The 21,682-nt window shown below is 41.6% G+C and overlaps 2 protein-coding genes across 3 annotated transcripts in view; both read left to right on the top strand.

Annotated features, from left to right (window-relative positions):
- Nucleotides 1–4,676: 4,676 nt before the first annotated feature.
- On the top strand, nt 4,677–20,384 carry LOC105481199 (interferon induced protein with tetratricopeptide repeats 1B). 2 transcript variants are annotated; one of them, XM_071069528.1, is made up of 3 exons: nt 4,677–4,762; nt 12,938–13,120; nt 18,504–20,384. In XM_071069528.1, exons 2-3 carry the CDS (start codon nt 13,116–13,118, stop codon nt 19,921–19,923), a joined length of 1,425 nt encoding a protein of 474 aa, XP_070925629.1. In that variant the 5' UTR covers nt 4,677–4,762; nt 12,938–13,115; the 3' UTR covers nt 19,924–20,384. The 2 variants fall into 2 exon arrangements, with proteins under 2 accessions (XP_070925629.1, XP_070925630.1); XM_071069529.1 differs by lacking the exon at nt 12,938–13,120 and having other exon boundaries at nt 4,679–4,762.
- Nucleotides 4,678–21,682, top strand: part of LOC105480652 (interferon induced protein with tetratricopeptide repeats 1) — a 34,607-nt gene continuing 17,602 nt past the window's right edge. The window contains exon 1 of the mRNA XM_011739735.3: nt 4,678–4,762. Within this exon, the coding sequence (XP_011738037.2) occupies nt 4,758–4,762 (5 nt within the window). The 5' untranslated portion in view covers nt 4,678–4,757. The remainder of the gene's footprint in view (nt 4,763–21,682) is intronic.

Here is a 21,682-nt window from a genome sequence, read left to right as displayed (position 1 = left end):
TATGAAGATTACCAGGACTTTCAGAGCAGAGAAGTTCCTAGTAGCTGAGCATTGTCTCAGTGGATACGATTGGTGCAAGTTTGTAAACATGAGTAGTCTCAAAAGCAAACATCAGACACTCTCTGTAGAGGTCAATGCACTTTGACCTACATCGTTTCTGGTATTGCATGGATTATCAAGGTACACATGGGGAAACCAAAGCATAGAAGAATAAAGTTCTAGACTCAGAGTCTCATAGAAAGATAGGTATTTATTAGGAATAAGTCCCTGATCCAAAGCATTTGGACCTGAAAGGGATCCAGGGATCATTTGGAAAAGTATCTATCAAACTTTAATGTACCAGCAAATCATCTGGCCATGCTAAAAGGCAAGTTCTCATTCAGGAGATCTGTGGAGGGGCCTGATGTTCTGCATTTCTAGGCTTTTAGTAGATGATGATGCCACTGTAACAAACCATATCCTGAGTGGCAAAAATCTAGTCTAGTGGTTTTAAACCACGCACAAAAAAATCACTTTGGGATTACTTTTTTCAGAAAACTTACTGATAATACTCACACCTGGGCTTCACTTCCAGAGATTCTGATTGATTGGGCTGGAGACTGGCTCAGGCATCTGCGTTTTTAAAAGATTTCCAAGGAATTTTCTAGTTTGCAGCAAAGGTTGTAAAACACTGTTCAAGGCCAACCTTTTTCTATACCTGATGAGGAAACTCAGTGTTTAGGTGAAATCAAATTCACTCAGCTAGTTAGTCGAACACAGAACTGGTCCTGGAATGTTGATAGTGGTTAAGTTTTATTTCTTCCAGTGCTTAAGTTTCACTTCTACAAGTAGGCATCCTGCCCATGAGAAATGAGTTTCCCGCTCTAGTTTCTATTGTTTTTTCCTATTTGTAGACTCTCTCTCTCTCTCTCTTACACAATGTGTTGGCTGTTTCCTTATTGTTGCTCTGTCCTGTGTGGTTCATGGCTGTGTTTATCCAAGGACACACTGGGCCAGATCCTGAATACCTAATCAGTTGAGCCAGAGCCTCACAGAACCAGGACTGCTGCCAAATTCAGTGACCACATGACAAACACTCACTCTGTTTCTCTGACACGCTGTTAGTAAGCAATAATTTTATGCATGAAAATTCCAAAGTCATACTACTCTCAGTGTAAGCAGCTCTCCTAATGTTCATTTCAGTATTTGCTTATGTTTCTATCCCTTTTAGAGTTGAGTCAGGGCTAGTGCCTTACAGAAGATATTTGTATCTAAAAACACGATTGGCCTCCTAGAAGCTTCCCATATGATACAGAACTGGAGAGAGAGAGAGAGCGGAGAGGAAATGAGTCCCATTCCAAAATCTATTCTCCCCCTACACAGGTCCATCCTCACTAGGGAGGGGTTGAATGCCTGCTGCCCAAGAGGTACTGCTGGGCTCTATGTGTAGATATGGCCAGGGTTCCCTGACCCGAGCCTGAGATGGGAAGATCTAGATTGTCCTGGCCTGAAGCTCAGAACAGGACACTCCTGTCTCAGCGGCTGCACAGTCAGACACGACATGAGACATCTCTCTCTCAGTGCCCACTGGGAAAAACTGTAGTGGGGGAAGGGCTCCAGCTGATGGTCAGCACAGACTGCACAGATAAAGGGACTTATCCCACACTGTGAAAGCAACACTCATAGTTACTGAATGCTGTTAAATGAGACATGCTTTCCATGCAATATCCCACTTCATCTCAACATAACCCCACGACAAAAGTCCTAGTGCTGTTCTGATTATATGGGTAAGTAAATGTGGCTTAGAAATGTGAACCAACTATCCCAAGATCACACATCCAGTAAGCAGCAAAGTCCGTTAATGACCCCAGGCGGTCTGATTCCAGGTGGCCTTCACTACTGAGCAACACCATCTTGTGTGCACAAGGACAAGTAAAGATAAAGGGTTTTAATATTTCTCATTATGCTCAAGCTGCAGAGCAAGAAAGGAAACCTCAGAAGAAAACATCCCATTGGCCCCAAGTATAGAATAATGGCTGTTCTATGATGGCGCGCTACTGTCTTGTACTCAGAGCACACAGCCCCAAAATAAACAAGATGGCAAATATCTGCGGGAAACTCCCTCCATCCGGTGATTCTGTCACCTGACAGGTGTAGAATGTAATGCCCTAGGTTTGCTGAACCCCAGATGAAACAATATTTGACTAACAATCATTCTTGCCTTTCAGCAAACTTGGTCTTCCACAGCAGGGCTATGTGGGCCTATTTTCTTTTACCTCATTCCCCTGAGTGGTTCTAACCTCCATTTCTGTGCTGTCATTATGCTTAGAGAAGTTTTCTTCCTACTTTTCTTACTAGAGTATACTCAAAGAATAAAATGGGAGTTCTCACTATTTAAGTAATGTTGAGATTTGGTGGGTTTATGGAAGAATACATGGATCTAAATGATATCCTGTGCTTGTAAGATGTCAAGACGGGCCAGGTGCAGTGGCTCACACCTGTAATCCCAGAACTTTGGGAGGCCAACACACGTGCGTCACCTGAGGTCAGGAGTTCAAAACCAGGATGGACAACATGGTGAAACCCCGTCTCTACTAAAAATACAAAAAATTAGCTGGGTGTGGTGGTGCATGCCTGTAATGCCAGCTACTCTGGAGGCTGAGGCACAAGAATCGCTTGAACCTGGGAGGCAGAGGTTGCAGTGAGCAGAGATAGCACCACTGTACTCCAGCCTGGGTGATACAGCGAGACCCCATCTTTAAAAAAAAAAAAAAAAAAAAAAAAAAAAAAAAAAGATGTCAAGAGGTCCAGCACATTCTTCTAAGAACTTGTCTCATGTGAATGGGGAGATGTGGTCTATCTCTCAAGTTGCCTAAATCCTTACTTGAATAGACATGGGGAAGGGTTTTTAATTCACATAGACAGATTATATACTATACTTTTTCTTAAGCATATTCTTTTCCTAAGATATCTGCTCTCATTTGAACTGTGAATGCATAAAATCTTATTTGATGCTCCTTTTCTGGGCAGTCCTTCTTGTCTATATAATTTTTGGCTTTAGAAAGGTCAGGAGCAGTAACTGGAGCAGTAACTCAGAAGATGCTGGAGCAGTAACTCAGAAGTTCCCTGAAAAGAAAGAGAAGAGCTGCCCCAGACATCTGAGAGCTGGCCTGGTGTTCTGTGCATGTAAACAATTTCAAAGAACATTATCAACATCAAACAAGGTCACCCTGTGACCATGATGGGTCAAGACAAAATACAAGGCCATTCTGTAATCATGTCTGAGTGCAGACAAAAATATGAATATTTTCCAACTGGATTCAAAAATAATCAAGCAGCCCCTTAAACTGGCCAATATGAGTGACTGCTGCTTCCTTTCAAATTACATCTGTAGCCTTGGTCTAGTCTTCTCTTTTTCCAGATACAATTTAAGATACCCAATTATAGAATCATTTCTGCTTCTTGACAGCCTCCCATCCCATGCCCATGACCACACCTTACCACATGGGATCCTGGGAAATATAGTCTAGTTACAGGCCCAGGACAAAGAAAAAACAGCACAGCCAGGCTACAGTTTCATTTGGCAATTATGAGAAGACAGTAATGAAGTTAATAACCCTACCTTGAAATATTCACTCAAAGGGAAATCGCTCTCAGTCTTTGCCCTTTTGTTTATCTTGGTGCACTACCCCTTACAAAACCAAGATCCAGAAACTTACAGGATGATGTTGTAACAATTCACAAGAGGAATTCAGAATAGCAGCTTGCAAAATTTTCCTTTTCCCCTGCTAATTGTGTGGGTAATTACATCAGCCTTGGTATCATATAAATTTTTCATTTAACATGTGAATATTGTTTGATTGACTCTCTGATGGTTGTTGCTTTGTAACAGATAATCTTCAAAGCAGTAGAAACAGAAGAAACATAAGGACAACTCAGAAGAACTATGTGAATTTGGATTTAGATTTTTAACCCCCATGACCCAATCACATTCTCTGACTGCATTACGTATGTTTCTCTACTGATCAGCTAAAATATTGTTTAAATCACTGATGGTGAACAGTAAAGATCATCAAAACAGTCAATACACTTGAGTAGGTTCCACTATAGTCAGGGTTTGCAGTAATGCAAATGCTACTGGAGGATGTAACCAGTATGGGACCTTTCTTACAGACCAATATCTCAAAATTGAGAAGGGGTTGTTTTGCCTAACACAGCCCCACAGAAGAAGACCTAACCATCTGCAACCTCATTCTTCCACAAATTGACAATGACTTTCTACAGTATTCTTTTAGGCACAAACCACTGACTCTGGTCTAAGGAGCTTCCATTGTAGAAGTCCCTGGAACCACCTGGCTGGATACATGTGATAGTAACAAGTTTGACAACAGAGTCTGACATGATTCACAAAAGTATACGTTCCTGTCTGCCACTGGTTTTTCCACAACACTGAATGTCATCATAAGGTCCAGTTATTCTCTATCTCCTACACCACATTGACCCCAGCAAGGGAATTTGCATATCAAAACTGTTTCTCACACACACATCCTCTTAGCTGCCAAAACTCAGCATGTATTTTGTAATCAAAGCAGAGACACTCCTCTCTCTCTGTGTCATTTCACCCTGCCAATTCACTGGGCATCAAGGGTGTAAAAAACTGCCTGGATATACCTCCCATATATAAGCACCCAGCTTATCTGAGGAGCCCTAAAACTCTGTGGACAAACCTTGAAGGAGCCTCCAAGCCTGAACCAAAGCACTACTGTCTTCACAGCATCATGAGGTAAAGGCTTTCTCTGCTTCGCTGACCTTATTTCTGCACACTTTGAAATTCTAAAACTTTCCTTAAGGGCCAGTTTTTTGACAGGCCTTCTCCTAAGGGAGTTGTCTCGCTGGTGGTTCTGACCCTGACCATGATAACTGAGAAGAGTTTAATAAGGGGGCTATTTAAGACAATATGGGCAAAGTTTAGGGAAATCATCAGGAGATGGTGCTTGTTGGTTGCAGGAGAGAGGGAGGAGGCGTGTTGTTTTACAACAGTGGTAACATGATAATCCTGGGCCTACAGGAGCAAGAGGAGAGAACCAGACCCAAGGAGACTCTAAGCTATGGCTGTAGGGGAGGGGCTTCTCAAGAGGTCTTTGGTGAAAAAATCACTGACAACCTCAAGCAGAGCACAGTGGGAGCTTAAGAATTAATACCATGACCTTCACCTCCTCCTGCAATTGAATATCTGGCTGGTGCTCCCCAGTGGGTCAACCCCAGAAGAAAGTAAAAAATAAAAGAGTTTTGGAGTTAATAAAGTCCAGAGTCAGCTTCCCAAGCACAGAGCATGGCGAAGAATGTAGGAAAGTAGATCCAGAGGGGCAAGATGAGAATATACGTACAGAGGCAAGTTTCCTAACTCCTGTTACAGAGCTCGCTTAGTAAGGGCAACTGACTTAATAAGAGCAGCAATGCTCTTAAGGAAATGAACGAGAAAGAGTTTGGATATCTTATTTCCAAAGATGTCATTTCTGTAGCACTTTCTAATAGAGGGACAATTACCCAGGCAACACTTAAAGACTGTTCACCAGGGAACAGAGGCCTGAGTCTAGAGAGGAGACTGGCATGGGGACCAGTCAGGGCAAGAGCATTGAAATCCTTTTAGGCATCCAGGTGAGAAGAAGCAGCTATTTTTCTTTTTATTTGATAATTTGGTTAAATTCTGGTGGGAAAAAGAAGCTACTTTCAGAGATGGCTGTTTTTCTGTTGTTTGTTTGTTTTTGAACCAAGTCAAATTTTGTGATTACTGTGAAACTATGAAACTGTGATTACTATGAAATTTACTTTTCACTGAATTAACTGTTCTCAAAGTGTGGTCCCCTGACTAGCAGCATCAGCATCACCTGGGAAGGTAGTAGAAATGCAGATTCTCAGGTCCTACCCTAAACTTGCTGACTCAAAAACTCTAGGGTGGGGCCCATCAATCTGTGTGTTCTAAGTTTTCCAGGTGATCATGTTGCCTGCTAAAATTTGAAAAACCACTATACTAGATGTTAGAAAATAAGAAATTTTGTAGGCGTTGTGATATGTTTGTTCCACAAAATACATATTTCTTTTTTTCCTGCTGTATTTAGAACTAGTGACCTGCAGAAAATGTTTTCACTCAAAAGTATTCTGACCTGCTAGAGTTCTCCCATCTGATGCTGCAGTCAGTGGGAGAGGAAGAACTTACAGAAAAAGGGACTCTTCTTTTGAGATTCCTTTCTAGCAAACACATAGACCTGTCTTGAGAAGAAATTATAAGTGAAGGATTGCAAAAAAATTCACCACAAGAGTACCCAAGTCTCTCTTTTTAATATAATGGGCCCCTGGTCATAAGATGTTAGTTGTGACTGGGCATGGTGGCTCACACCTGTAATCCCAGGACTTTGGGAGGCCGAGGGGGGCAGATCACGAGGTCAGGAGATCAAGACCATCCTGACTAACATGGTGAAACCTCGCCTCTACTAAAAAATACAAAAAATTAGCCGGGTGTGGTGGCAGGCGCCTATAGTCCCAGTTACTCGGGAGGCTAAGGCGGGAGAATGGTGTGAACCTGGGAGGCAGAGCTTGAAGTGAGCCGAGATTGTGCCACTGCACTCCAGCCTGGGCAACAGAGTGAGACTCTGTCTCAAAAAAAAAAAAAAAGGTGTTAGTTGTGTCTGCATCTGTGGAGTTGACAGAAAACAAGCCTTTCATTCCCCGCTGCTTTGGTAGCTAGTCTGTGTGAAAGGTTTTGCAATGGCCTGTGCCTATGTTTCTAGAAGCCACTGACCTGAGGTGGCCTAAGGGGAATCTGGACTATCCCAGACTGAATAATGCCCACATCAGAATACTCCTGATCCCACTGGTTCAGGGATAAAGGAGCAGATTGAGCTCCTCCTTCCATTCATGCTTATTGATCAAGACAGCTTAAGTGGAGCTTAAGTGGACAAGATCCAGGGAAATGCCTGACAAAATATGGTGATGAGTCCCTGTCTGCCACAGGCATACAGGGATTAGGTCACTACATACATGCACGAACTCATTTTTTTTTTTTTTTTTTTCAGATAGGGCCTCCCTCTGTCACTCAGTCTCGAGTGCAGTGGCATGATCACAGCTCACTGCAACCTCCACCTCCCCAGGCTCAGGTGATGCTCTCACCTCAGCCCAAGTCGCTGGGACTACTGGTGTGAATCACCAGGCCTGGCTAATTTTTGTATTTTTTTGAGAGACAGGGTTTCGTTGTGTTTGTTGCCCATGCTGGTCATGAACTTCTGGGCTTAAGCAATTCACCTCCCTTGAACTCTCAAAGTGTTGGGATTACAGGCATTAGCCACCACGCTGGGGCCTAATTTGATGATAATATGTATACTACTAATAACAGCACTTTCTGAATGCTCACCAGGTAAAAGGAGGACTTTAGGCTCTCAGCATTTCTATTTTAGAGAGTGAGGACACCTCTAGGGTGATAGTCTACTCCGTAGTCTTCCCAGGGCCTAAGTCAAGAAAATACCTGTTGATGAACAACCACCTATAAGAAAGAGCAATAATTCTCTTCTGGAATTTGGCAGGGCAGCCTTATAAGGTTGTGTAAGTTGTGCACTTGAAATTCTACAATCTCAGTGAAAGACAAAAATCTAGTATACTTTTTTCCATCTATCAATGCATGGCCATGATTAGATCACTCAGAGGAAGACTGATATCTTTCTACTGCTCACAAATGTGCTGGGTGGGCCAGCAGCTGAGATGCTGAGATTGGGTACATATTTAGAAAGCCTGGAATGGCTTATCTTCAAATATTCCAGAAGCTCTAGAGTAATGGAAGCATGTGTGGATTATTTTCCCTGGGTAGTGTCTGTTCTCATCATAGCACAGGCCACAGTGGGCATGAGTGGAGGATTTGGGTCAAAAACTCCTGCTGATTCCATCTTCTATATGGGTGGTGACTATTTTCAGTGAGGATTCTTAAGCAGAATATTGATTTTACCTACTCCTGACCCCACCTCACCCAGCATATGTCCCACACACACACTTTCACACACAAGTTTCATTGGGTAATCTTCCTGGGCCACAGGTGGAAGGAAGATTTCTGAAACTCCTCATCTCAGCAGTCAACTACACAATGCTATCATAAAGCAAGAAGAGACAGTGCCAGGACTCTCATATTCCACAGACTCAAGGATGGAGAAGATGGCTTGGGATTGTGGGCAGGAATGCTCTCAAGGAAGGTCTAAGCATAGTAGGGAGTTTTTTAGGGGGAGACTCTGAGGGAAAAGCAAGGGCTTTATTGAGCTGCCAGCTGTGCTCGAAGCGGCAGTCATAAGCCTGAGTATCCTCTGCCCAACTTTGTGGTGCTATTCATTATCTTGTGAATCCTTTCCTTTCTTCCTTTCTTTCCTTTCCTTTCTTTTCTTCATTATTAATTTTTTTTCCGAGACAGAGTCTGGCTCTATTGCCCAGCCTGGAGTGCAGTGGCATGATCTCAGCTCACTGTAACCTCCACTTTCCAGATTCAAGCAATTCTTGTGCTTCAGTCTCCAGAGTAGCTGGGACTACAGACATGTGCCATGACGCTGGCTAATTTTTTGTACTTTTAGTAGAGATGTAGAGATGAGTTTTCACCATGTTGCCCAGGCTAGTTTTGAACTCCTGAGCTCAGGCAATCCACCTACCTCAGCCTCCCAAAATGCTAGGATTACAGGTGTGAGCCACCACACCCGGCCATGAACTTTTTCTTTCCCTTTATTTTCAAAAAAGAATGTTTCATAGGTTGTTTATTTGGGATTAGATTGTGGTTATATTATATTATGGTTATATTGAGTCGGGATTCATATAAAAATAGTTTTTGCTATATGTTGCTATATAGAGAGTAAAAGAAAATTTCATAATGGTCCTCTCTGGGATCATTCCTTGGGCCTAATGGATAGAAAATACGTCAAGTATAGACTATAAGGTAGGTAATTAGTTGAGAACACTATCGCTTAGAAAAGGGATGTTTAGTTTGGGAGGAAAAATACGTATGTAAGATATTTTGTTAAGTAAAAAAATCCAATGTACCTGAGTTTGTAAGATTCATGATATATTTTATTTTCAAAATATATACACAGCATCCATGTCATTTTCCTGGTTTTAATATTGTACTACAGTTATATAAGATGTCACTATTTGGGGAAGTTGGATGAAAAGTACACAGGATCTTTTCTGAAACTTCTTGTGTCTATAGTTGTTTCAAAATATGCCTGAAATTTAAAAAAAAAAAAAAAAAAAAAAAAAAAAGAGCTGATAAAAATTCTAGTAGTACTTGAATAGGCTGCAGTAAACCCAACTGTGGGTCAAGGTGGGCTGAGTGCTCTTGTGGGCTGAGAGGTCTCTTGAAGTTTCATGAGAAGATATGTAAGTCATCAAATCATTTACAACGAAGAATTTCTGGAGTCCGAGTCCTCTCTCCATGGATGCAATTGGAAGCAGTTTAGGAAAAATCTCAGAAGCCAACAAAATAGTTTTCATACAGTGGTCAGAACACTGAGAATTACATTTCTCAGAAAATAGGCTATAGCTAAAAATATCTTTCTGATTGAATACATTCAAAAGAGTATATAACATGTAATTAGCAGAGATATTCCCATTGTTAAATGTTAAATTATAATTTAAAAAAAGAAATATCTAGAAACTTGACTTTTATGATTACCTGAAAAAATCTAAGGAAAATCAAAGACGCAGGAAAATGGAAATGGATTGATGACTTCAGTTAAGGCTTTGGTTTTTATGATCCTAGCATGAAAGCATCTTGTATGTCTTTCATGTCACTACAGTGCCTTCATTTAACTATGATTACCAAAAAACAAGTACAGTAGCAACTTCTGCAGTACAAACTGACGGAAAGGACGACTGAGGAGACAGAGAAGCCCAAGGAAGTAGTACCACCTAGGGGCTGAATTTGTTTCTAACAAGAAATCAGCTTTTCACTAGGTAACCAGGTCACTAGATACTATTCTACCTGGTCATTAGCAAGCTGACAAGAGATTTTAGACTACAAGAGATGATCTTGGAAAAGACAGGGGCAACTTCTATGGAGCCCGTTCCTTAATAAGCTGTGATTGGATATTTCAGACCTTTCAACAGAATTGGCTTAGCATCTGTCCATATTATAATTTAAAAAAAAGTACACTCAGAATAACATTCTTTTTCCATATCATCCTGTGAATGAAGAGGAGACTGAGGAGCTCATTACCCATTGTGTAGGTGAGGAAACAAGGCATGGAGTAGTAAAATACTGAATCTGGGCCTCACAGAACAGGAAGTGGATTCAGGGATTGAGTCCCATCTCTCTCAGTCAGAGAATTTCAGACATACAATAGACATTAGGGATAATCGAGGCCCTGGTTCCCGGCGCAGATCTGCATCAAAATCACCTGAAGATTTCTTTCTTTTCTTTTTTTGAGATGGAGTTTCGCTCTTGTTGTCCAAGCTGGGAGTGCAGTGAAATGGCACGATCTTGGCTCACCACAACCTCCACCTCCCAGGTTCAAGCGATTCTCCTGCTCAGCCTCCCAAGTAGCTGGGATTACAGGCTTGTGCACCATGCCTGGCTAATTATGTATTTTTAGTAGAGACGGGTTTCTCCATGTTAGTCAGGCTGGTCTCGAACTCTCGAACTCAGGTGATCCGCCCGTCTTGGCCTCCCACAGTTCTGGGATTACAGGTGTGAGCCACTGTACCCAGGCTGAAGATTTGTTTTTAATACTGAGCTGGGGGCCTGTACCTAAGGACATGTTCAGATTGGTCTGGGATGGGGCGTAGTTAGCATTATTTTTGAAATTTACCTGACTGATTCTAATGTGCAGTGAGGGTTGAGATCTGTCAACCTATTCCAAATGACTTATCAGCTGAGGAAATTGAGATTCATAGAGGTGAAGCAGTTTGTCATAACTGGTCAGTCCCTTGCAGAGCCCAGCTTAGACTCCTGGGAATGAACACACAACCGAGTGCTGAAATTTCGTTTTCTAAAAGTTTTATTCTCTCTGGTTCCCATTTTCTTTTTTATCTGTAAACACACACACACATGCACACACACACACGATTAGCTTTTCTTTGTTAATGTTGTTCTATCCTGTTTCCCTCTTGGGTTTGTTTGTCCCAAAGAGACACTAAGCAAGATTCTGAATACGTAATCAGCCCGGGCCAGAGTCCCATAGAACCAAGACTGCTGCCAAATTCACAGCAATGGCAAGATAAACTTTTTGCTCATATCTCTGCATGCTATCTAGTGCATTGGCAAATTGAAAACCCATTTTTTTCCCCTTAAGAATTCCAAAGACATCTTGCTCCCCAAAAGGAGATGTTTTCTAACTCATCTATTTCAACATTTGCTTATGGCCCGATCATGTATCTGAGCGCATGACGAAACCTGTCCTATTAGTTCAGAAATTCTTATTTGTGTAGAACTTTCTAACTAGTTGTTGAACTCTCTGGGGAAGCTTACAGAACTGGTGAGAGCTGACGTGGGAGATGAGTCTGGCAGGGAGTTGAGGAGAAATTGTTTAGATCTGGCAGTGTGCCCAGTTAAGTGTTTCCAAAAGGAAAACACTCTTGTACCTGCTCCTCTTCTGCTTCTTATTTTAAAAGAAAAAGTAGGTAGCTTTATTTTAAGAAGCATTGTTTTTATTTATTGTTGTTGTTGTTGTTATGATTATTTGAGACAGGGGCTCACTCTGTTGCCCAGGCTGGAGTGCAGTGGTGTGACCACGGCTCACTGCAGCCTCTACCTCCTGGGCTCAAGTGAGCCTCCCACCTCAGCTTCCTGAGTAGCTGGGACCACAGACACACACCACCACACCCAGCCTTTTTGTTTGTTTATTTGTTTGGTTTTTGTAGAGTTGGGGGTCTCACTATGTTGTCCAGGCTGGTCTACAATTCCTGGGCTCAAGTGATCCTCCCACCTTGTCTTCCAAAATGCTGGGACTTACAGGCCTGAGCCAATGCACCTGGACAAAAATCTTTTTTTTTTTCTTTTGAGACAGAGTCTTGCTCTGTCACCAGACTGGGGTGCAGTGGTGTGATCTCGGCTCATTGCAACCTCCACCTCCTGGGTTCAAGCAATTCCCCTTCCTCAGCCTCCCGAGTAGGTGGGACTATAGGCATGCACCACCATGCCGGGCTAATTGTTTGTATTTTAGTAGAGACAGGGTTTCACCATGTTGGCCAGGATGGTCTCCATCTCCTGACCTCGTCATCTGCTCACCTCGGCCTCCCAAAGTGCTGGGATTACAGGCATGAGCCACCGTGCCCAGCCAAGAATCATTTTTTACTTGATGACTGAAAATAATAAGAATAATCATCACCACTTACTTGCATGCTTCTATGTGCCAAGTAGTTGCTAACTATTTAAACTCAAATTCCATGAACTGTAGTTGAGGTTGTACTGGAATTTGATTCAGAAGACAGTGTCCATGCTGCAGGAATAGAGGGCTCCCTATTCCAAACCATAGCTCCTTGCTTTTACCTCCTGCCTAAGTCATCAGGGGTTAGAAGGCTTTCTAGGTATTGTCCTCTTTCCTTCATTCCTAAACCAGATTGGTTACTTATTTCCATCAAGCTGAAACCAAAAGTAGCAACCAAAAGCCTTATTACTCAATTAAGAGTAGGTTTTTAGATTTGATAGTAGATTCCTTCTAAATATAGAAACTGAAAATAGAGCTACCTCCTTCAATTCCCATTTTTCTGTGTAGTCATCCAGAATCCAGCCACCAGCTGCCACAATAGGCAACAACGGACTGATGTTCTTTAGCGACGATGCGAATCTGGATCCAAATGCTGGCCAGTGATGGGGTTTCTGCAGCACTAGAAACATCTATGGTTGTAGGTCTGCAGTTTATCTGTTTTATCAAAATAGAAACAAAGTTTCATTTTCCCCCAAGCAGGAATTCAGCTAGCTTTACTTTCACTTTCCTAGGTTTCCAACTTGCAAGGACACACCCACAGCTTACACCATTGGCTGCTGTTTAGCTCCCTTATATAACCCTGTCTTGGGGTTTAAAGGTAACTGAAAATCCACAAGACAGAATAGCCAGATCTCAAAGGAGCCTGGCTAAGCAAAACCCTGCAGAACAGCTGCCTAATTCACAGCAACCATGAGGTAAGGATTTCTTTGCTTCTCTGCCATAATATCTAAAATTTTTGAAAAAAATGATAATTAAATACTATTTCAACAGGTTAGATCTCAGTGAGGTCAAGTTTTCTAATTCCTCAATTTGAGTATCTGCTTATGGACTGAATGTGTGCATGCATATGTGTGCACATTCGCACATACATAAATTGTTTAATTAATGCATTTTTAGTTTGTTAGTGTGAACTTGAGGAAGCTTACCTCATGCTGTAGCCCAAAGAAGGGGGACGGGGCGGAAATGGGAAAAGAGTTTTGCAAGAAGGGAGAAAATGATCCCAATCTGAGAGATTCCTTCCCATCAGATTCACTTCTGTCTGATCTGGGGAAGGAATGGACAGCTTGTCTGGGTAGAGGCATTGCTTTCTACTGGTTTCTTACCACAGAGAAAAAGCAGGACTCACAAGACTTTGAAAGCCTCAGTCTTGCAGCCTCTCTGATGTCTTGTGGGTAATACAGTGGAGATGTGTTAGGAAAAGCTCACAGCCTTCCTCCGTAGGCTTCTGGTCTCACTTTCTGCACTGCTGGCCTCTTACAACAGGTTTTCTTAATCAGACTGAGCTTAAGATAAACAGATTGCCTCTTCCCTGGAAAATCCAGGCTCTTGGTATATCCTTGACTGAAGATGATCCACATCTGCTTGGGAAGATCCATATCTTCCTTACCTAAAGGGCTTAATGTGGGAATTCCTCAGCTGATTTAAAAACTGTTACTTAGGCCAGGCGAGGTGACTCATGCCTGTAATTCCAGCACTTTGGGAGGCCAAGGTGAGCAGATCACCTGAGGTCAGGAGCTCGAGACCAACCTGGCCAACATGGTGAAACCCTGTCTCTACTAAAAATACAAAAAATTGGGCATGGTGGTACTCAGGAGGCTGAGGCAGGAGAATCGCTTGAACCCGACAGGCGGAAGTTGCAGTGAGCTGAGGTTGCACCACTGCACTCCAGCCTGGGCAACAGAGTGAGACTCCGTCTCAACAAAACAAAACAAAACAAAACAAAACAAAACACCATTACTTAATACTGATTTGTAAATTTTCCCCTCAATGCTCCAGTGGTCAAAATTTTGAAGGGGTAAAAATTCCAGAAAATGCACATTACGGGCGTATGATGAACCCTCCTCTGTAAACAGATGGAGTTGCTACTGATAATTAAATCATAATAATATGAAATGTTATAAAGGTAGTTATCACTTTCTGAATTGTTATTAAGTGCCAGCCTGGCTTCTAAAAGTGTTATGTAAATTATTCCATTTAATTCTCAAAAGATACTTATGAGGCAGGTACTTCCACAGTCATGCATCATGTAACAATGAGGATACACTCTGAGAAATTTAGCTGTTAGGCAATTTCATCATTGTGCAAACATCAAACCTAGATGGTATAGCCTACTGCACGCCTAGGCTATAAACCTGTGCAGCATGTTACTGTACTGAATACTGTAGGCAACTGCAACACAATGGCAAGTATTTGTTTATCTAAACATATTTAAACATAGAAATGGTACAGCAAAAGTGTGGCATTAAAATCTTATAGGACCACCACCAAATATGTGGTCCTTTGTGGACTAAAATATCATTATGCAGTGCATGGCTGTATGATCCTGATTTTACAATAAGGAATCTTAGATTTAGAAATGTTAAGATCACATAGACAATAAGTGGTAGCTTTGAGATATGGACCAGGATCTCTACATTCAATGATATTTCATTAAACCTTTAAATCAGTGTTTCCCAAAGGGTGCCAATGGGGGCTCATGAGATTTTTTCAGATGGCAAACTCGTTTGCTTTTATGTTTTCCTGCTTTTATGTTTATGTCAACATGTACTACAGAAAAATATATATATGTGAGTGTGTATATAATTCGTAGAATTTTATTCAGTTTAGCAATGTAATTTTTTATTGTGATAAAATATATGTAAAATAAAATTTATCATTTTAATTACTTTAAAGTATACAATTTAGTAGTATTTAGTATATTCATGATACTACTGTTCAATCATCATCACTATCTAGTTCAAGAACATTTTTCTCACTATGTGGAGAAACTCCATAGCCATTAAGCAGTCACTCCCTACTTGCCCCTTTCCCCAGGCCCCAGCAACTGTTAATCTGCTTTCTGTCTCTATGGATTTGCCTACTGTGGATATTTCATATAAATGGAAACACATGCTATGTGGCTATATTGAATTTTTATAATTTTATATTTCCTAAGCATCCCTTTTTGAATTTTAAGTTGGACTTTCTCATTCCAGAAGCAGGACTCAGTCACCCTTGACACAGTTTCTAGTTCTTCACCTTTTTCCAGTTCCTCAATGTGATTGATCCAGATATCTGCTTTATAGAACTACCTCCTGGTGACCACTTTCCTATAGCATAGCAGGGTATGACCTATTTGACTTGCCCCCACTGACCTCACCCCCCGATATGGACCAGGTAGATGTGCTGCAGTGACCACCTCTCAGTCACAGCATGACCCCTTGGCAAAACTTGCACCTGCTTGCTCTAAACCCACCAAATAGAACTTTCCGCAGGAAACCCACCTAGGTAACACCCTGGCCTCCCATAAAGGCTTGGGCCCACATTCCCCACTCGCTGGTTGAGCATGCATGTCCTCAGTGGTTCCCCCTTTCCCATTGGCCCTGCAAGGCATATTGCTCTCTTCTTTCTGGATCTGTAAGTAATAAGCTGCTTCTGTTATTTCACATACTTTTTTTTTCAACTGCCTCCTTTGTATCTCACCTGACCAACACACTCAAACCCAACTTCTTCACTGATCATGGCTTTCCGAGAGAGTGGCTATCTCGGCAGAAATAAACTAAACACATGTCAGGCAAGAACCACAAGGGCATCTGCCCAGTATAAACAAGTTTCCTATAAAAGGGGACACCTAGACATAGATCAGACACTTAGACATTAAGCTATTCATCAAAATAAAGAAATACCCCAAGAAAGTCACATTGTAAATATCCATGACCAAATACCCTGGAGCTCTTTCAAGTCAGGGCTATAGATTGTAGCCACTCTCATGAGAGAGACCTCAAGACCAAATTAGGAAAAGAAAATACAACAGTGGCCTTTTGGATCAGTTTTTTTCATTTAGTGTAGTGCTGTCAAGGTTTATCCCTGTTGTGTCATGTATCAGTACTTCATTCCTTTTTGTGGCTACATAACATTCCACTTTAGGGATATATTAACATTTTTCTATCCATCAGTTGGTGAACATGTGGGTTGTTTCCATTTTTTGGCCATTATGTATAGTGCTGCTATGGATATCTGTGTGCAAGTTTTTATTTGAACACCTGTTTTTAATTATCTTAAGTATATATCCAGATGTGGAACATCCAGGAATGTTTACCCAGGAATGTGTCATATGGTAAATATTATGTTTAACTTATTGAGGTACTACCACATTGTTTTCCATGGCAGCTGCATCATTTTACATTTCCACCAGCAATGTATGAGGGTTTCAATTTCTCCACATCCTTATTGTCTTAGTCCTTTTTGTGTTGCTATGGAAGAATACCTGAGGCTGGGCAATTTCTAAAGAAAAAAGGTTTATTTAGCTTACAGTTCCACAGGTTGTACAAGAAATATGGTGCTGGCATCTTCTCAGCTTCTGGTGAGGGCTTTGGTGCTGTGTCAAAACACACTGGAGAAGGTCAAATGGGAAGCACATACAAAGAGGGTCTAAACCCAGGGGGCATCCTGACATTATAACAACCCATTCTCAGAGGACTAATTTACTCCCTTAAGAACCAATCCAGTCTCATGAGAATGAGAATTCACTTACTGCTACTAGAATGGCACCAGGTCATTCATGAGAGACCTACCTCTATGATCCGAACACATCCCACTAGGCCCTACCTCCAAAACTGTGACACTAGAGATCAAATGTCAGTAGAAGATTTGGTGGGGACAGTCAAACTGTATCAAAACCTTAGCACTTGTCAACACTTGTTCACAATTGTTTGTACTTTTAGTAGAGATGTAGAGATGAGTTTTCACCATGTTGCCCAGGCTAGTTTTGAACTCCTGAGCTCAGGCAATCCACCTACCTCAGCCTCCCAAAATGCTAGGATTACAGGTGTGAGCCACCACACCTGGCCATGAACTTTTTATTTCCCCTTATTTTCAAAAAAGAATGTTTCATAGTCTATTTTTTTGTGATTAGATTGTGGTTATATTATATTATGGTTATATTGAGTCGGGATTCATATAAAAATAGTTTTTGCTATACGTTGCTATATAGAGAGCAAAAGAAAATTTCATAATGGTCCTCTCTGGGATCATTCCTTGGGCCTAATGGGTAGAAAATACGTCAAGTATAGACTATAAGGTAGGTAATTAGTTGAGAACACAGAAGCAAATATACTTACACGGGATGTGAGGACCACTTTTTCAACTATTAAGGACGAATGTCTTTTTCTTCCTTCATGTTCTTATAGGGAGACTAGGACTTCAGTTCCACTTCAGAGGAGCGTGAACTATTGGGGAAAAAAACCCTTCTGGTCCCACTGACCTCATATCATTCTCTCTTCCTCATGGGTGGCTGATGGATTACTCTAATTGTTGAGATTTTGGTAGCCTGTACTCCACTAGGCTTCAGGGTTACCTGCCATCAGGAACACTGACTTACAAAAATGGGACATGCCACTTCTTCAAAGACACACATCTTCCCTATGTAATGTTCATTCATGCCTCTCCTTTTGTCCCCATCAGTAAGGCTGCCATTGTGAGGTGGTTCCACCCATTTAACCCCTCCATTTAGGATTGGTTGAGTAAGTTCACACAGGCAAAGGAGATAGGAAACACTACCACGTTCTCCAGCCTGGCTTGAGCATTCATGAAGTCCAGCATTTGAAACCGTATTCAGCTCTCATATTTTACTCAGAACACTTCATGGGAGGAGAGAAAACCAAAATGTGTTTACGTGTTGAGAACATGAAAAAGATGAGTAAGGAACCCACCTTTCTGTGAACCCTCTCTCTACATTTCTTCTGACAGCATTAGTCATGCACTGCAAAGTCGGGAGGAAGCAGAAAGAAGATGGGTTTTGCAATGTTGAGGGTGGTGCTGAGATTATTTTGATGTTAGCAGAATTAACTTCTTTTGAGTTGACTTTTCGACTTCACGTAACCTATCTGTTGGCACTATGAGATGATTAGCGTTTCCCCATGGTTTTTATGTCAACCTGTTCTCTTTCCTAATGACATGACCGTAGAACCCAGAGAGGCACCTGATAATGGAGGCAGGGATACTAGGACGGAGAATATTTGACTATTTGAAGTGCTGGCTTCATTTTCAGTGGACTGAACACTTTCCCAAAATGTAATTAATTCCGGCATATTTTTACAGTGAAGAATCTGAGGGAAAGCTTATCGAAGACAGCCTGATTCAGCTGAGATGTCACTTTACATGGAAGTTGTTAATTGAAGCCCCTGAAATTCCTGATTTAGAAAACAGGATCTGGGAAGAGATTCAGTTCCTGGATACCAAATACAATGGGGGAATACACAACCTACTAGCCTATGTGAAACACCTGAAAGGCCAGAATGAGGAAGCCCTGGTGACCTTGAAAAAGGCTGAAGACTTAATCCAGAAAGAACATGCCAACCAAGCAGATATGAGAAGTCTGGTGACCTGGGGCAACTTTGCCTGGGTGTATTACTACATGGGCAGACTGGCAGAAGCCCAGACTTACCTGGACAAGGTGGAGAACACTTGCAAGAAGTTTGCAAATCCTTCCTGCTATAGAATGGAGTGTCCAGAGATGGACTGTGAGGAAGGATGGGCCTTGGCGAAGTGTGGAGGGAAGAATTATGAACGGGCCAAGGCCTGCTTTGAAAAGGCTCTGGAAGGGGACCCTGAAAACCCTGAATTCAATACCGGGTATGCGATCACTGTCTATCGCCTGGATAACTTTAACATAGCAGCAGAGAGGAATGAGACATTTTCTCTGCACGTCCTAAAACGAGCTGTCAGGCTAAATCCAGATGATGTATATATTAGGGTTCTCCTTGCCCTGAAGCTTCAGGATGGAGGACAGGAAGCTGAAGGAGAAAAGTACATTGAAGAAGCTCTGACCAGTATGTCTTCACAGACCTACGTCTTTCGATATGCAGCCAAGTTTTATCGAAGAAAAGGGTCTGTGGATAAAGCTCTTGAGCTCTTAAAAATGGCCTTGGAGACAACACCCACTTCTGCCTTCCTGCATCACCAAATGGGGCTTTGCTACAAGACACAAATGATCCAAATCAAGGAAGCTACAAACTGGCAGCCTAGAGGGCAAGATAGGGAAACTGTGAACAGATTGGTTCAACTGGCTATATGCAAATTTGAAAAGACTATAATGTTAAAGCCCACATTTGAGATGGCCTATGTTGAGCTGGCTGAAATGTATGCAGAAATAGGCCACCACAGAAAGGCTGAGGAACATTTTCAGAAAGTGTTACACATGAAGATCTTTGAAGATCAGCTAAAGCAAGAGATTCATTACCGCTACGGCTCTTTCCAAGAACACCATGGGAAATCTGAAGATAAAGCAATCACCCACTATTTAAAAGGTTTGAAAATAGAAAAAATGTCCCTTTCCAGGGAAAAACTTCTCAATGCTTTAGAGAAATTGGCTAAAAGATGTGTTCACCGGAATGTACGGGTTGTGGAAAGTGTCAGCCTCCTTGGGCTCATCCACAAATTGAAAGGAGAAGTAAGTGATGCCTTGCTGTGCTATGAGAGGGCTCTGAGGCTGGCTACTGACCTGAACCCTATGTTTTAACACAGAGGTCACCACTATCCGTTTAATGGTCTTATAACTAAATAGAACAACTATGAAATTAAATAATGCAAACTTAAAGCTGTTGGAACTTTACCTTATTTTGAGCCTTGAGAGGAATGTGGCTGTGTGGCCTGAGTTATGTAGCATGCAACTGCAACTTCTGCTTTTTCCTGTAAATGATCAAGAAAGGCCTTGTGGCACCAGACACAAGACCCCTTGAAAGTATCATTCCTCCTGATGGAATGGTAAAGCAATCTTTCTTGGAATGTAGCAAGTAATAACTGATCAAATAGCTACAATGTATGTACCGACCTTATATGGAAAATGCTGCAACCCTGTTTACTGCCTGTGTAAGTTAAACCTTAACTTCCCCACTTTGGAATGCTAACTCCAACCATTAGGTGTCTGTGTTTCCTGAGTGATTACCCTCAAGTTTGTGCTCAAATAAACTCTATACTTAATCATAGTTTCTTAATCCCATTATTTGAGATTTAGACAACAGTCTTTCCCAATTGCTGTCTTCAAAAATATATAACCTGATGACATACAAAATACTTTGGTATAACACATACTCTATTGCCTGGCCACCCCCGTCATTCTTTTCTCTTCAATCCATGTGTCTGTGGCAGGAGCATTTATTCTTCCACAACACATCCCTGCATTCATTCACCAAGGCTTATTAATGCTGTTTTAGGCAACTACATCTGCTGGGACAATAAGAATCATTTTCCTTAAAATTTTACCTTTGGAATGAGCAGTTTTCATCCTCAGTCTCCCAATCAAAGGAGACCTAAACATGGAAGGTTTCTATTCCATGTGGCCAGGGTCACTGACCTGCAACAAAACCTAAGAGCAAAACAAATGAGCAAAGACAAGAATTAGAAAGGAGGGAATTTCAGGAGTTCTACAGCATTCTAGCTGGACTTCTATTTCCCAAGGCCCTACTGTAGCCAAGACCTGCTGGTCAGTGAGCCAAGCCTAAAATCTTACAATAAACTCAAATGTTTGTTTACATGTGTCCAGTTGCTGGTAATCACAAGGGATCTACGTGATCCAAACACATTACTGGACATTTATTCACACCTGAGATCATACCTAAAATCACACATCTAAGATCACACCTGAGAGCTTTGCTAAGATCACAAATTCTTGGAGTGTATTTTATTGGTCATATTCAAAAGCATGTGTATTTTAGGTTTGGTTTCAAATAGAAAAATGCAGAACCAACTACACAGCATTAGAAGTCCTGAAGCAGAGGAAGTGATGGGAATAGAAACCTGACCGAGAATTTTTATAATTTTTATTCATTTATTAGAGTCAGGGTCTTGTGATGTTGCTCAGGCTAGAGTGCAGTGGCTATTTACAAGCACAGTCATAACACGCTTTGGCCTTAAACTCCTGACCTCAAGAGATCTTCCCTCCTCAGCCACCTGAGTAGCCAAAACCATAAGTGCATGCCACCATGTACCACTTCCTACCAAGAATTTTTAAAAATACTAGGGAGGCATTTACTACTATAGGCCATGGGATTGGAAGATTGAGTTACATTAATTGGATCCTTGAGAGCTGGGATTGACCAATGATGGAGACTTGGGAGAGTGGGGAGACATGGCAGGGGAGTGGAGTCATTTAGATGACATGTGGAAAGCATAGGAGTAACACCTTTTTCAACTTTGTTGATACTAAACAAAGAATATACTTATTAAATTTAACCAGAGGAAACTGCTATTGACTTTTTCCTGTAAACAAGGTGTGATTC

This window comes from Macaca nemestrina, chromosome 9, assembly GCF_043159975.1.
Source record: "Macaca nemestrina isolate mMacNem1 chromosome 9, mMacNem.hap1, whole genome shotgun sequence".
NCBI classification, from domain to species: Eukaryota; Metazoa; Chordata; class Mammalia; order Primates; family Cercopithecidae; genus Macaca; species Macaca nemestrina.
The sequence above is the reverse complement of the archived record's forward strand: the minus strand, read 5'-3'. Positions and strand labels throughout refer to the sequence as shown.